This window comes from Theropithecus gelada, chromosome 9 (assembly GCF_003255815.1).
Source record: "Theropithecus gelada isolate Dixy chromosome 9, Tgel_1.0, whole genome shotgun sequence".
NCBI lineage: Eukaryota > Metazoa > Chordata > Mammalia > Primates > Cercopithecidae > Theropithecus > Theropithecus gelada.
The window spans coordinates 1,564,850-1,578,872 of NC_037677.1; the positions used below are offsets into that span (position 1 = coordinate 1,564,850).

The window sequence follows — 14,023 nt, forward strand, 5'->3', positions numbered from 1 at the left end:
ACATAGAAATGAGGGACCATTCACACTGGATGACCGTGGCCTTTTCCGTTCCCTATCCGATATCCGCAGTATTGCGCGGACGCGGAGCTGCCCGCACCTTTTGTGAGTCTATGGATGACTCTGTAAATCGTGTGAGACAGATGAGTGTATATCCTGCTTCACAAGACCGACCTCCAGGCAAAGAGATGCCGTCCTTGGTCACAAACGACGCCAGGCTCTATTGAGAGTCAGAGTCCTCAGTTTCCCCGGCTGCCAGACTTTTTCATGAGATAGGCAGGCAGTACTTGCCCTCATGTATGAAGCCAGAGGGCCCTGGGCACTGGGCAGTGCCTGGCTCTCCATAGCTGGGGAGCTGGGGACCTGCTTGCAGGTGAGGGAGACTGGAGAGCAGCTGTACATTCAGGAGAGAGGCCTGTGTGCTTACCAGGGAGACCTCAGGGGTCCACGCTGGAAGCACGGGAGAGGGGCCAAGGAGAGGGCCTGGGGGACAGCGAGGGCGCCCATCTGCAATAGAGACCACGGAGAAGGCAAATCACATTCAGACTTGCTCTCTGGCGTTTTTAGAACATGGTCTAGAGTTTCTGTTCCTGCTCAATCTCCACCATGTAGCACAGTGACTGACAATGAAAGGTGTTCAGTAAATGCTTGCTGAATGGACAGACTCCAATTTACGTAATTATGACTTAAAAATAAACCCGACAGGGCCCTTTGTAAATGTACAATGTAAATCTGATAATGAATTCTACAACAAGCATGTATTCATGGGGTACAGCGAGACAGTCACTATGCTGATTTCTGGGAGCCCAGAGATATGGACTGTGGCCCCCATTCTTGAGAAATCCCAACAAAGAGGGAAGCACCACTGGCACCCACACCTGCAGGGAACCTCACAGAGCAAGAGCCAAGGAAGATGTCTTCTCTGTTAGTTTCATCACCTCAAAGGTGGCTCCTGGATGCCACCCCCAAGCCCTGCTCCACACTGAGTGCTGTCCTGCGTAAAAGACCACAGCTCAGCCCACCTCTCCACAGCCTCCCCCGAAAATGTTCCCTTCTCCCAGAGTGTTCCGGCTATTTCTTTAAGAAATTCTTATTACAAAAACGCTATCAGTTTTCTCAGTGGGTTTTAATTGAGTAGCTACTATGTTTTGATATTGTAGAAAGAATAGAAATGTTCAAACTTAAAGGGGTCTATATTTTAATGGTTTAGATTTATAAAGAACTTTCACTTGCTATAATAAAAGGAAATACAATAGAAATCTGTTTTTTGTAAGCCCATGTGATGATAATTTATATATATATGTGTGGGTATATATATATGTGTGTGTGTGTGTATGTGTGTGTATGTGTATATATGTGTATATATATATGTGTGTGTGTATATATATGTGTGTGTGTATATATGTGTGTGTGTATATATGTGTGTGTGTGTGTGTATATATGTGTGTATATATATGTGTGTGTGTATATATAGTGATGAGATCACGGAAGCTTATTTTTGTTCCCTGTTCGGATTTCCTGTGTGTGTCTCTGTATCTCCGTAAACAGTAGAAGCTCAGGAGGAAGGGCCACGTCCACTCCTGTTGCTCGTGTCGTTGTGGTGCCTCACTCTTTGCCTGTCTCATAGTAGGCACATGAATAAATAAATAAATAAATAAATAAGACTTGTGTTCAATACAGTTTTTGTCTAAATACACATATAATGTTTAAGACAAAATTGCAAACAGAGCAGAATTGGATAGCATGCACCATACTTTAAAATCTAGTGTCCTCGGGAAGGGGAACATCACACACCGGGGCCTATCATGGGGAGGGGGGAGGGGGTAGGGATGGCATTGGGAGTTATACCTGATGTAAATGACAAGTTGATGGGTGCTGACGAGTTGAAGGGTGCAGCACACCAACATGGCACATGTATACATATGGAACAAACGTGCACATTGTGCACATGTACCCTAGAACCTAAAGGATAATAAAAAATAAAAATAAAATAAAATAAAATGTCCTTTCTGTGTTGGTAGCCACATAAAACAAAACATAAGAAAGATGAAATTTAATCAGGCACAAGAAGAAACTTGGAAGTTATTCTTTCTCTTTCTCTCTCCATTAAAATCCCTTCCTTCATAGCAGCGTGGTGGTGGTTTCTGTTTTGTTTTATGATGTAAGAAGATAGATTACTTTTTTATTAGTGGCAACGGCAAAAGGATTTATTTCACTTGGCGTAAAATATGCACAAAGGGAGACTTTAAACAATGATGTTTTGGAATTTTTACAATTAAGCAATCAGTGTTTCTCTCCATACTCTAAAACACAGTCACAAACCAATAATCTGTTTCACCACCTCCTAAAGAATTTGTGCTCTCAGAGGTTTAGTAAAGATTTCTTTCTCTACATGATTTTTGTAATGTTTATGTTAGACTGCTGCTGTTCTGGAGCTGGGGAGTCTTTTAATATTTCAACATTTTCTATTTGAATAAATGCTTTTGTGCTTTACCTCTTGAGTCTGTCATCCCTCTACGTTGCATGCATATATTAGACATCTGCACAAACACACAAGTGCACATGGTAATGGCATGCCTTCCATTCATTACCCACATACGAGAGCCCATGTCATGATTTAACTTCCCTGAAGCAAAAATTTGATTAAAAACTCAGGTGATTACATAAAATTATATGAACTCTCACATTTGTTATACTTAAAAACAAGAACCTTATCTTCCTAAATGCTTCTTAAGTAAATATTTCCCTGCATGCCAGTCAGTGCTGAATATATACCCATCTTTAGTTCCTGAAAGGGAAATAGTATAAGGATGTTGGAATAACGCTTTGCTACACATCAACACTATTATACTTCTAGAGGCAACAGCTTTTGTTCTCAGTTCAGTATCACTCAGGGCTGTCAAAGTTTCTGTATCCCTCATGCTACTGTCTTGGAGTTTTTTCAAAAGCTACTGCTTGTCCTAGTAGTTTTCCTAGAACTCCAACAATCTCAAAGACTTCGAGAACTATCTCAAAATTATTTCTTCTTCAGAAAAAATTAGCATGAGAAAAAATTAGCATTAGAAAAAATTAGCATAGAATTCTTAGAATTTTCAGAATTTCTCCTTGAACCATATATTTTGGATTGAAAACTCTTTCTGTTAGAATCCTTCGAGAATCCAGATAGTCCTTTGAAAAGGTTGTCTGTAGTAGTAACATTTAGAATTGAAGCATGATAAAATATCTTTGTGTCTGTAGTTAAATTAGGCTGCCTATGCTTTTCTTTACCTAAGGAATAGTAAAAGCTTTTTTTTTTTAAAAACAACAACAACAACAACAAATTTTGTAGATCCCCAAATTTATAAAAACAATGTCCTTTTTAATTGTACACATCAGATAGTGTCTGAGCTTGTATGTATTTTACGTTTCCGTCCTCAGTCCTGAACACAGTCTAACACAAAGAGGACAGGTACTTCCTTTAAGAACGCAGCTATTTTCACAGCTATAAGCCTGATGTGAGCGCAGCATCTGCTCCAGACAGGGATGAGTGAACCCCGTCAGATTTGGGGTTTGGAGGAGGTCAAAATCTATTCTGCTGATGTTTCTGTCATGTTTATTAAATTGCATTTTTTTTTCCCAAATGCAATTACACTTTTAGGAAATATTGTAATTATTTTAAAGAGAGGACATTTTTGTACTTCCGGTGGATTTAAACCAATAAAACCTGTTTTTTGTTTAATCATTATTGGTGCCCTAGGTATATGCTTTGAGCTCTCCTGCTATGGGTCTCAAGTCCTGCTGCTTAGAAACAGTAAGTAACAAACTCTACTCTTGTTTGGTTTTTGCCATAAGAAGAGATTTGACTTGGGTTATCATTTTAAGGTAGGAGTAGGCTCCAGTTTCTGAGAACTGAGCTCCCCTTCCTATTTTAATACCACCTTTGAGAAGACGTATTTGAGAAATCATGTAAGACATTACAAAATGATGAGGCAGAGCTTCCGTCTGTCGGCAGTGGGAAACAAGAATCAAAGACTTCATCTCAAATAAATGGAGCAGTACAGATTAATTAAATCGATAAATTCTCCAAAGCACATCCTGGTTAAGGGGTTTAAGGGAATTCTTTCCATTATGTGCAAATCACCTGAAGGTGTTGAGCCATCATTTGCGCGTAAGATTCACTCCATCTATTAGAGGCCCTAGAAAGGAAGGTTTACAAATAGATTCTGAGCAATGTTCGTTTTATTTATTATCCAAATGGCAAAACAACAGCCACAGAGAGAAACCTGGATCTGTTTTGCAAATGAGTGATCTGTCGTTGGCACCGTTAAAAAGACGTGCAGTGATGAACGTGGCCAGATTTGAGTTAAAGATCCGTAGGAATGAGATGGTCCTTAACGCTAAAAATAATAACTGCCCTCTTTCACCTTTGCATCCCCACTGCTGGGTTTCTCTTTCTGATCTATGGGAGAATTTGCTCGTACACAGTGTGGCCCTGTTCCTCATGAGGCTTCAGCTGGTGTGACTATATGTATCAGAACTGAATTAGCCGTTCAGTTACACAAACACGAGGGTCCTAGTTGCCCTCTGCCTTGGAAGCAGCTCAGCGAACCACCCTCAATTCCACAATTTTAAGCGTACATAGCTCAAAAAAGCTTTCAGAAATTTCACCTCTTAGAGAGTTGAAATAAATTTCCTTAAAATCTGAGTCACCTGAGCATTTATATCACATTTCTCTTCAAACTTGAGCACACATGCTACTCTTCTTTGTTTATAGGAATGCATGATTTATTGGACACTATTTCTTAAGTACAAAATCCCCTCCTTAATATAAAGATGGAATTTAGATGACCCGTCTGTTATGTTTTGAGATTTAAAAAATGAACATTAACTATTGATCATTTTTATAATTTAAAACAGATGATACTTAAATCCAATATATATGTATTTTATAACCCAAAGAGGATTTACCATTTTGCTGCCAGAAACTACATACTAACTGTATTCATTCACCATCAATAAAATAATACAATGTAATTATTTTGCTGCTCTTCCTACTCAAAACCTATGACTAGAATAAAAGGTGATTAAATATCCACAGTGCATATGGAGGGCCTGGGAAAGTCAGATTAACTCTTTATTTCCAAATATAGATCATTCTTCAGAAACGTCTGCTATCTTTGCAAGTGGCCAAATTTGGGGGGCTGGAGGGATATTGTGGATCTCTTGAAAAGCAAACATGTCCATTTCTAAGTTGCTAATATTTGGATGTGGTTTCCGGGAAAATGGATTCACTCATAAAATTTGCAGATGGAGATTCAGGGCCTAAGAGCCCTGTTTGCTAGGGCGTTGCTTAAACAACGTCAGGCAAGCAATCAGATAAAACAGCCCGGTCCTCCATTCCTTTTAAATCAAATAAACAAGTAAATAAAAGCCCAACTTTAATTGCTGAACAGGGATGTCTTGATACTGAGACAGTAACATATGTGAGCAGAAGAGGAATTCTGGTTCCAAGTTCCTAAATTTCTCAATGTTCCCTTCCCTTCCTGTTTGTAAAGTCTCACCAGACCACATTAGCCGTCCCTGTGAACCAAACGTTTGATAAGCATGGTTTCTTCTCTTTTTGAATGGAATGTCTCTATTCGATATTGGTACACTCTTAATGGAGGTCTAATATACCAAAAGCTAGGAATAAACAATCGTCTTTGAAAAATCAAGGATTAAACAGCATCTGTTTCTCTGAGCGGAGGAAAAACTTTCAATTGTAAAGATAGAGGTTAATTTAGTTTCATTCTATTCGCAAATACTTAGCAACACGAATCAGGGTTCTTGGCCACACACCAGGCAGGGTGCAGCCCGTGCTGCTTTTCTTGAGCTATCCTAACCACAGAGACGGCGTCAACACGTAGTAGTTTGAATATTCTGTGAAGGGCAGCCAGGCTTTTCATAGTTCACTTGGCATTCATTCACCTTTATTCGTATATTCGGTTTCAAAATGGCAATAAGCACTTTTAAAGTCTCGTTTACAGTGTGGAAAATTATCCTTTTAGAAATCTTGTGAGCTAGTAATTAAGAACCAAATTTAAAACTGCAATATCTGTTTTGATACAATATTTTTAAATGATGAGAAGCAGAGTATTACAATAATTTTGGTTTTAGGAGTTGTTCAAAATTGTTCATACTGCAAAAATACTGACCTTCATTTTCTACTATTTTGGAAAAAGAAGTAGAGAAGTATAAAAATTGCTCAAATGTCTCAGCTGTTTTTACCATGTATATACATATACATACATACATAGTAATATACATGTATATATATAATATGTATGTGTGTATATATATCATACTATATATACATGTATAGTTTTAAAATTGAACATTAAAAGCTTTTAGGGCATAAGTTATCTTTTCATGCCTCAAAAAAAAAAAAAAAAGACAATTTCCTTTTCTGTGTTTCCTTACATAATGCTCCTCTGGGGTGGGGCTTCTGCAGGAACCGACTCACCCCTGTTTAGCTGTGGATACATGAATCCCATATTTTTATTCTGCATTCAAACTCGTTCATCATATCTAATGCCCTTGAAGCAATCTCCAATTACTGTTATTACACGGGTCACTAGAAACCAGAGGCACTCATACAGATTTTTTAAAAAGAGAAAGAGGAAAAAAACAAGCACCACACAATTAGATGCTGGTTAACGGTTGAATCAATTTGATTTTATCACGAAATCCAGCCCTTCCTCCTGAGCCGTCTGTGAGCGAGATAAGCGGCGGACGAGGGGCTCCGGCTGGCGGTGCAGGGCTGTGTCCCTCGCCAGCCAGGGTGACACCGGCGGGGACGACTGTGGCATTGCAGGGCCTGCGGGGCCCACGGCCGCGCTGCCCTCATCCTCAGCACAATCTTTCTATTTCATTAATTTTTCATGGATTTTCATTTCACAGCAAGCCGGCGTCTGCCATCCATCTGCTCGACTTATTTTGTTCCTTTTGCCAACTTTTTATTTGCATTTCACAACATTCAGCAACCTGCCCGTTCCCCACACCTTCCCATGACTCATGGCTTTACTTTTATAGAGCTACCTCGTGCTCAAAATGCATTTTCAAGTTTCTCAAACTCCGTATAACCAACCACTCTAGAACAACACCTAAATTTCAAGTTAACTTATTTGGCTGTCAAATGCCTCAAAGAGGTGTCCTGTGCCAAAGCTCAAAAGCAACCCGATGGGCCCCGGATGGTTGCGGATCCTGCATGGCCAGTGGCTCCCGAAGCCCCTTCCCCTTTCCGGTTAATGAAGATTGACACGCCGCTTCCAAAACCCCAGCCTTCAACGTACCTTGTGGAACCAGCTGACTTTGGATTGGCTCTCAATCTATTTCCAAATATGTTTGCCTTGAAAGAGCCTTTTTCAAAGAAAAATTCTGGAAACTTCAGTCATTTTATACATTGTACACAGTAATGGGTAGAAGATTAAAAATAGTTCATTTGCAAAATGACTTTCATGCCAATGCGTAGCTTCTTTTAGAAAAAATACATTCACCAAAGAGAGAAAAACAGATAGACAAAACAGAACATATGCACTGTTTTAATAACTAAAAACATTTAAGAAATTCCTCATACATATTACCCTGAAGTTATCCCAGGGTTCAGAGATTTATTGGCATATTTTAAAGTGATTTATTTTTATATACTATACTGTTTTGATGAGTTCTGCCTCTATTCTACCTGGTTGAACTGATACTAACAAAACAAAATCTTTAAGCCTTTTCCTTTATTATTTTTTGGATAAAATGTATCCTTTCATAACACTTACGCATCGAGCTATTTCTAATACAGGCAGATATTACTCTCTATAACCACATAATATGGATTTGGTTGTACATAATTACCTTGTATAATTCTACCAAGAACTATAAAATAAAGTGCAATCTCCTGTTACTCTCTGTGAGATATGAACTCTGTGGGTATTTAGTGATGGCAGGTAACAGTCTTCATAAACTCCAGGTGCTATTATTTTCTGAACGCCTCTGAATGAGGTAGACGCGGGACTTACTGACGTGTCTGGCATGTGTCATGGGATATGAACATCGCTTTGCCATTGATGTGAAAATGAGAAAGGTTTTCCCTGTCCTTCCCACAGTTGTTTTTTTTTTTTTTTTTAATAGCAGCTTGTTTTTCTCTCATATGAGAGTCAAATTGTGGCATTTTTTTCATTTACATAAAAAATTTAAACCATTTATGAATAATTTCTAAAAGAAAGTCCCTACTGAAAAATAACACAGAAAATGCAAAATTGTACAACACTAGGTCCCAGTAAAATAACAGAAGTAGGATTGATGTGTGGGGAGACATATTCTGAGAATCTTCTTTAAAGTTTATCTGAGAGAGAAATACAGGTTCCTGCCAAATAATACCTGAAAGTCATATTCTGTGACGAAGGTTTTATTTTTATTTTTATTTTATTTTTTATTTTTAAAGATCCATACGGCTTCCTTTGTGGCATGGTAACTAAAATATACCTTCCACAGGCAAGAATGATATTTCCAAGACTATGGATTGTACTTAATGAAAGTATTGTGTCCTGACCACACTTCAGCTGTAGCCTTGGCGTGCTTTATTTCAGAGCTCACAGATCATTTTGATAAGAAGCGTATCATGCCAAAGTCACTCTCAGAGTCACACATAGAAAAGGAGCCAGATGTCACCCCACTGGGAAACTAAAAGTTATCTTGCGTCTTCAAAAATGATTCTTGTCCCTTAGACTAGGTGGAAATACGCATCTCACAGGCAAGAGGGTCAGCACGTATCTTAATCGTCTTTATTCCCCTAATAAGACAGCCCTTACTTTGTGCTTCTATCAACGTCTTCAGTTACACCCGATAGAGACACACTAGAATTCCTTAACAGTCTCTCATACACACGTGGATTTTAAATTGTGGCAAGTATAGAGTTTTAATATCAGATAAGCTTAAAAGCTGAGGTTATTCTATTCATTTATGATTGTTAAGATTCATGACAATTAGGACATAATTTAAACTCACCATTTGTTTTATAAAATAAAAAAATCAGCATCTGTAATAACTAGGTATTATAGATGAAGTAATCAATTCCCAGGAAAATGCAAATAAGTATTGAATGTGTCTCTTAGCTGGCTATGTTACCTTTTAATTTGATCAGGTACATCTACGTGGTTAACGTTTCCCCCAAAATTGAATATTTAGCAGTTTGACTTCACTTTCCTATCAAGACAGCTGCTGGCAGGTGCCATGGGAAATTCTCCTGCACGCCAGAAATCTCTTCGTAATAGAAATCAGTGTATAAATCCTCAATGCCCTTTCTGGTTTCAATTTTTGGCTATGAAAATTAAGGGACTTGATATATTCAAAATAATCAAGGTATGGAAATATTTGCTATAAGAAAGTTTTATTTTGAATCGCTAAAGTTAAGTTTGCAGCAAATGAAGCCTTTCCCCAGATTTCCTTTTTACCCCTAAATTGAATACTTTCTAAGCCAGCACTACTGATGCTTCATGGTAAGGCAAGTGAATCTGGAGAAAGGCAACAATTTCCTCCAGTTTATATTTCTATAAACTGCATTATTGTGAACTATTACTCCACGTTCTTCAACTCTAAATGTTTAAACAGACTAATCAAAAATATTGGGAAACGTGAACACTTGAAGTGTAAAGATGATGCTTCCTTTTTCCTCTTTTAAAAGTCGTATTCATTATTCAGTCCGGTGACTTTCTCAATATCAATGCCACTTTGTGTTGGCATTATCTCTGAAGGACACTAACAGGTCTGTTTCAAAATGATAATTTCAAACAACAAAGTGAATCGCAAGCGCACACTTAGCAGCTGAGAGGTAAATGAGAACCACAATCTCACTCCCCTTCTGAAACCAAAGGCTCCACAACCTTTTGAGGAAGTTGTAGGGGCCAGTCCCTCCCAGTGTTCCTGACATTTGGTCATAATGAATGTCTGTTTGCTATTGACATTTATGCCTTCAGACTGTCTGGGTAATTTCTATTATTGCAAGAAACAATAAAGGACCTGGCGACGGTTAGAGGGCATACAGGAAATGGTCTGGTAGAAACTTATCTTAGGCCAATGCAAAGATGAAAATTCTCCAGGAAAGATGGACAGCCCCAAACATACCTAAGGTTGCCTCCTGCTTTCAAACAACTGGCAAAGCTGATCAGTTCTAGCTATGTTTTCCCAACCGTTCTTTATACTCCTACCTCACTTAAAAAAATCGGCACATTTCAAATCATGATTAGAACTGAACTTTCTGCTGCAGGCTCACTAGGAGCTGACAGTACCAGGCTCCTCTTTGGGAGAGAAGGGTCGGCATGAGAAGAATCTTTTAATACTTCCTGGCATGCACGCAGGCGACAATGGCAGTGGGGGCATTGCTCTCATATTGGAGCGATTGCTAATTTTGCACAATCCCCAATGTGAAAGCCGTCGCTTGCTGTAGCACTGACTAACTTCAGCACGGCCCAGCCCCGGGAATATCAGTAACAAGGCACAGCGTGAGTTTGTCAGTGGCAACTGTCAGCCGGCTGCTTTTCCTGCTTTCCTGGTTTGCGGGGTTTTTTCCTACCACGAACAAAATAGGATGCTTCTTTCTGTTTTCCTGTATTCATTTCTGCTTATTTCTCCAAGGACGAGCCCTGTGTTCTCTTAACGTCCCAGTGTTTACAAATCGACGGACACCACATTGAGTAAAAACTGCCAGCCAATTTGGGGAGGCGATCGCAGGGCTTCGCCCACCCCTTCCTCGGGGACGGTTTGGATGGGAGTCGCTGGCGCGAGGGCTCGTTCCCCCGTTTTTGGGTAATTCCTCTGGCACCGGGAGACGAGGTGGCCTCCGGAGGGCGGAAGGCAGTGCCCGCCCGGCCGGCCAGTGGGGACTGCGGGGCCCGGAGACGCGCGGGGTCCACCGGGAGCTCCTCGCCGCCCTCGCCCCACTTCGTCCCGGTCCCTCAAACATGTCACGGCGTGGCTGCTCACTGTCCCCTCCGGGCACGAGGAGGCCCCAGACATTTCCACGGGATCTGAACTCCCGAGCGCCCTGCGCGGAGCGACTATCCCGCCAGCACCCCAAAGTGAAGCTGCTCACAACCGACAAGCCTGGAGACCCCAGGAGAGGCCGGGGTGGAGAAGCCGGGGGTGGAGGGTGCAGGGGCCGGCGCGCCACGAGGTCCTTACCTTTCCGCTTGGACCTCCGCCGCCGCCTCCTCTTGGACTTGCATTTGAGTTGACTGCTCAGCCCTCCAGAGCCTCTGCCGCTCCCCAGGACTGAGGCCATGGCCGAGACCCAGGCGCGGAGCCCACAGCCGCCTCCCTCCTGCACCTGCACCTGCCTCCTTCCCGGCCGCCGCCGACGCCGCCGCCGCTGCGAAGCTCGAGGTTGCAAACCCGGGAGCGGCTCACTTTTCAGGACCGAGCAGGAGAGCGCGCTCCGACCGTCTCTCTCCCTCTCTCAAATCGTTTTCTGTGACTTGCTCCCACTGGGCTGGGAGCCTCGGCTGCGCGTCTGGCGCGAGCTGCTCCCCGGTCAGGGAGGGCGGGGAGGGGCGCGCGGCGTCCGGAGTGCTCCGAGCTTCCCGCGGGCTCTGCCTCCTGCTCCGGGCTCCCAGCGCTACTTTTGCGCCTCTGCTAGTTGTTTGGCACCAGCCACTTTGAAGCCAATCACGCAGGGAGCTTGTCTATTTGCTGCCGCAGCGTCTAATTAGATCCAATCACAACTGCTTTCGGGCTCTGACATCAGCAGCAGCACCAGCCGCACCGCCGCCTGGCAGCTTGCAAACTCAGCTCCCATTTGGACGGTGAAGCTCCCAGGACCGGCGGCTGGAGCGAGGCTGCTCCCGGGGAACAAGGACGCGGCGCGGGTGCGTCTGGGAAAGGCCCGGGGAGCCTCCGGGAGGGACCCTGCCCGGGAGGACTAGGCCTCCCGCTGCAGCCACGCGGACAGCTCAGCTCGCCCTGCTCAGAAAGACACAGGAACGGGTTTCTCCAACCAACAGTTTTTAACTAGTTAATTCATTATCATGCTCCTTGAGTCAAGGGGGGGAAATACCTCTTTCAGAAATGCAGAGACCGCACTTCCTCAGAAACGGACTGAGGTTTGCAGTTCCCCGGGTGACAGCGTCCTGAGGGGTATTTATTCCTCAGAGCCTGCATGCTTGTCTGTTTGCTTGTTTGTTTGCCTCTTGTCTCCCCCTCTTCGTATTCCTTGGCCGTTTCCATTGCAAAAGATAAATCTTGCATAAAGACAGAGGTTTTGGGATCTGAGTCTGATTTTTGCCGTCAGGAATTTCATGTGTTGCTTTATTTAGGGAACAATGACACAAAAGGAAGAGAAGGCTCTCATCGGAGAGTTTTGTTGTCAAATGTAATATTTGGATGAAAGAAAGTAAGATTTACAAAGAAGTGGATTGCACATTGAAACAGTTTTAAGCAATTTTTTTTTTTTCAGGAATGTCCTATGTTTCAAGATTATACTTATGGAACCCTAGAAGTCTTACGTAAAATATAGAGAGGAATAGAATCTGGTAATCATCATTGCATCTTGTATTTAAATCACATAAGCTTTTAATTATCATGCTCCTTGTGTCAAGGGGGGACAATAGTCATGTTTTTTTTAAAAAAAATCCACTCTAAAATTCATTAGTACACATTAACATGTTGATATAAAAATGGCACACAAATACTTCTGCTATTCATTGCCTCACATGCAACCTTTTCAAGCTGTTTATGGGCCTAGAAATTTCCAGATAATTTTTATTGTAAGAAAAAGTAATCACTCGGGGGAACATTGGAAATAATTAGGACATTCCTGTGTTGTTACGTGCTGAGCTGATAGAGCGTAGCTCAGTTTTCATTGATGACAGACAGTCAGACATTTGATTTCAAATCTTAACTCTACTGCTATGACCTTGGGCAAGTTAAACCGTGCCTCAGTTTCCTCATCCGTAAACTGGCGATAACAACGTCACCCACCTCATAAGTTCATTCATACTCTTGGCTCAGTATCAATCAGTATAGACAGGAACTGGAACATGTTAATTACTCCATGATTGTTCATTAAATTTTTTTCCAGCAAATAATTTGGAAGGAATGAGCGTATGTTACAGACAGGCCTCAGAAAGACAGGGCTTCTGTATTTTCCTTTGAGAACCTTCTAGTTCAAGTCAGACTGAGGACCACCATCAAACTAACATCCCTCTTCAGTGCTGGCTTCAACAACCCTGTTCCCATGACAGCACAGCTCAGCTCTACCGATAATTCCCAGCGAGGGTTAAGAAGGCACAGAGCTCTCTCACTTCCTCTCTGCAATATGCAACATATTTGAGTGCTTAAACTATATCGAGAAACACAGCGCTAGGACTCTGCCTGTGAAACTTCTGAGCTTCACACAATGTGCCTGCACTAATCCAAAGTTGCCCTACTTCTGTATCTGCAGGAAACCCAACAGGAAGTGGAGTCACCGAAGGAAGGTGCTTCAGACGAGCTCCACAGACACACACAGCCCCCACAAGGTGGTCAGCATTTATTAATGGCCCCAATAGCTGTGCTGTCTGGGAGACTTGCATACACTGACCCCTGTTTCACTCAAAGGGCAGGTATGGTGGCCAGAAAGTAACGTGTCTAAATCATATGTTCTTCTGATGTTGGTGGAGTGGGGAAACAAAGCTGAAAACTGTCTTTGAACACTTCATTTAGACCCTAATTTGAAAGCTAGTCAAGATCAAAATTTTGGCAAACCTTTTTCTCGAAGTTCCTCCAATTCATTCATTTTTGTATAATTTATGAAAATGCTGTTTTCACAGAGATACATGCTGTTTTCTGTATTTTATTTATTTTGCATAAGACGATGCATAATAGATGATGCTAGGGTGATGGCTGGGCGGGAAAGCATTTGCTTCTCATCATAGAGAGGCTTTAAAGAAGAGGCTCGCAGCGACAAGTACGTTAACTCCGGCGTGGTCTCCAGCACGTCTCACTCTGCTGTTACAAGCAGGGCTGCGAGTGAGCAGTGCTGGTA

The 14,023-nt window shown here is 41.9% G+C and overlaps 1 protein-coding gene across 1 annotated transcript in view; it reads right to left on the minus strand.

The window, feature by feature from the left end:
* The window catches only part of ADARB2 (adenosine deaminase, RNA specific B2 (inactive)), a 515,410-nt gene extending 503,757 nt beyond the window's left edge, over positions 1-11,653 (minus strand). The window contains exon 1 of the mRNA XM_025397185.1: positions 11,185-11,653. Within this exon, the coding sequence (XP_025252970.1) occupies positions 11,185-11,284 (100 nt within the window). The 5' untranslated portion in view covers positions 11,285-11,653. The remainder of the gene's footprint in view (positions 1-11,184) is intronic.
* Between the last annotated feature and the right edge of the window lie 2,370 nt (positions 11,654-14,023).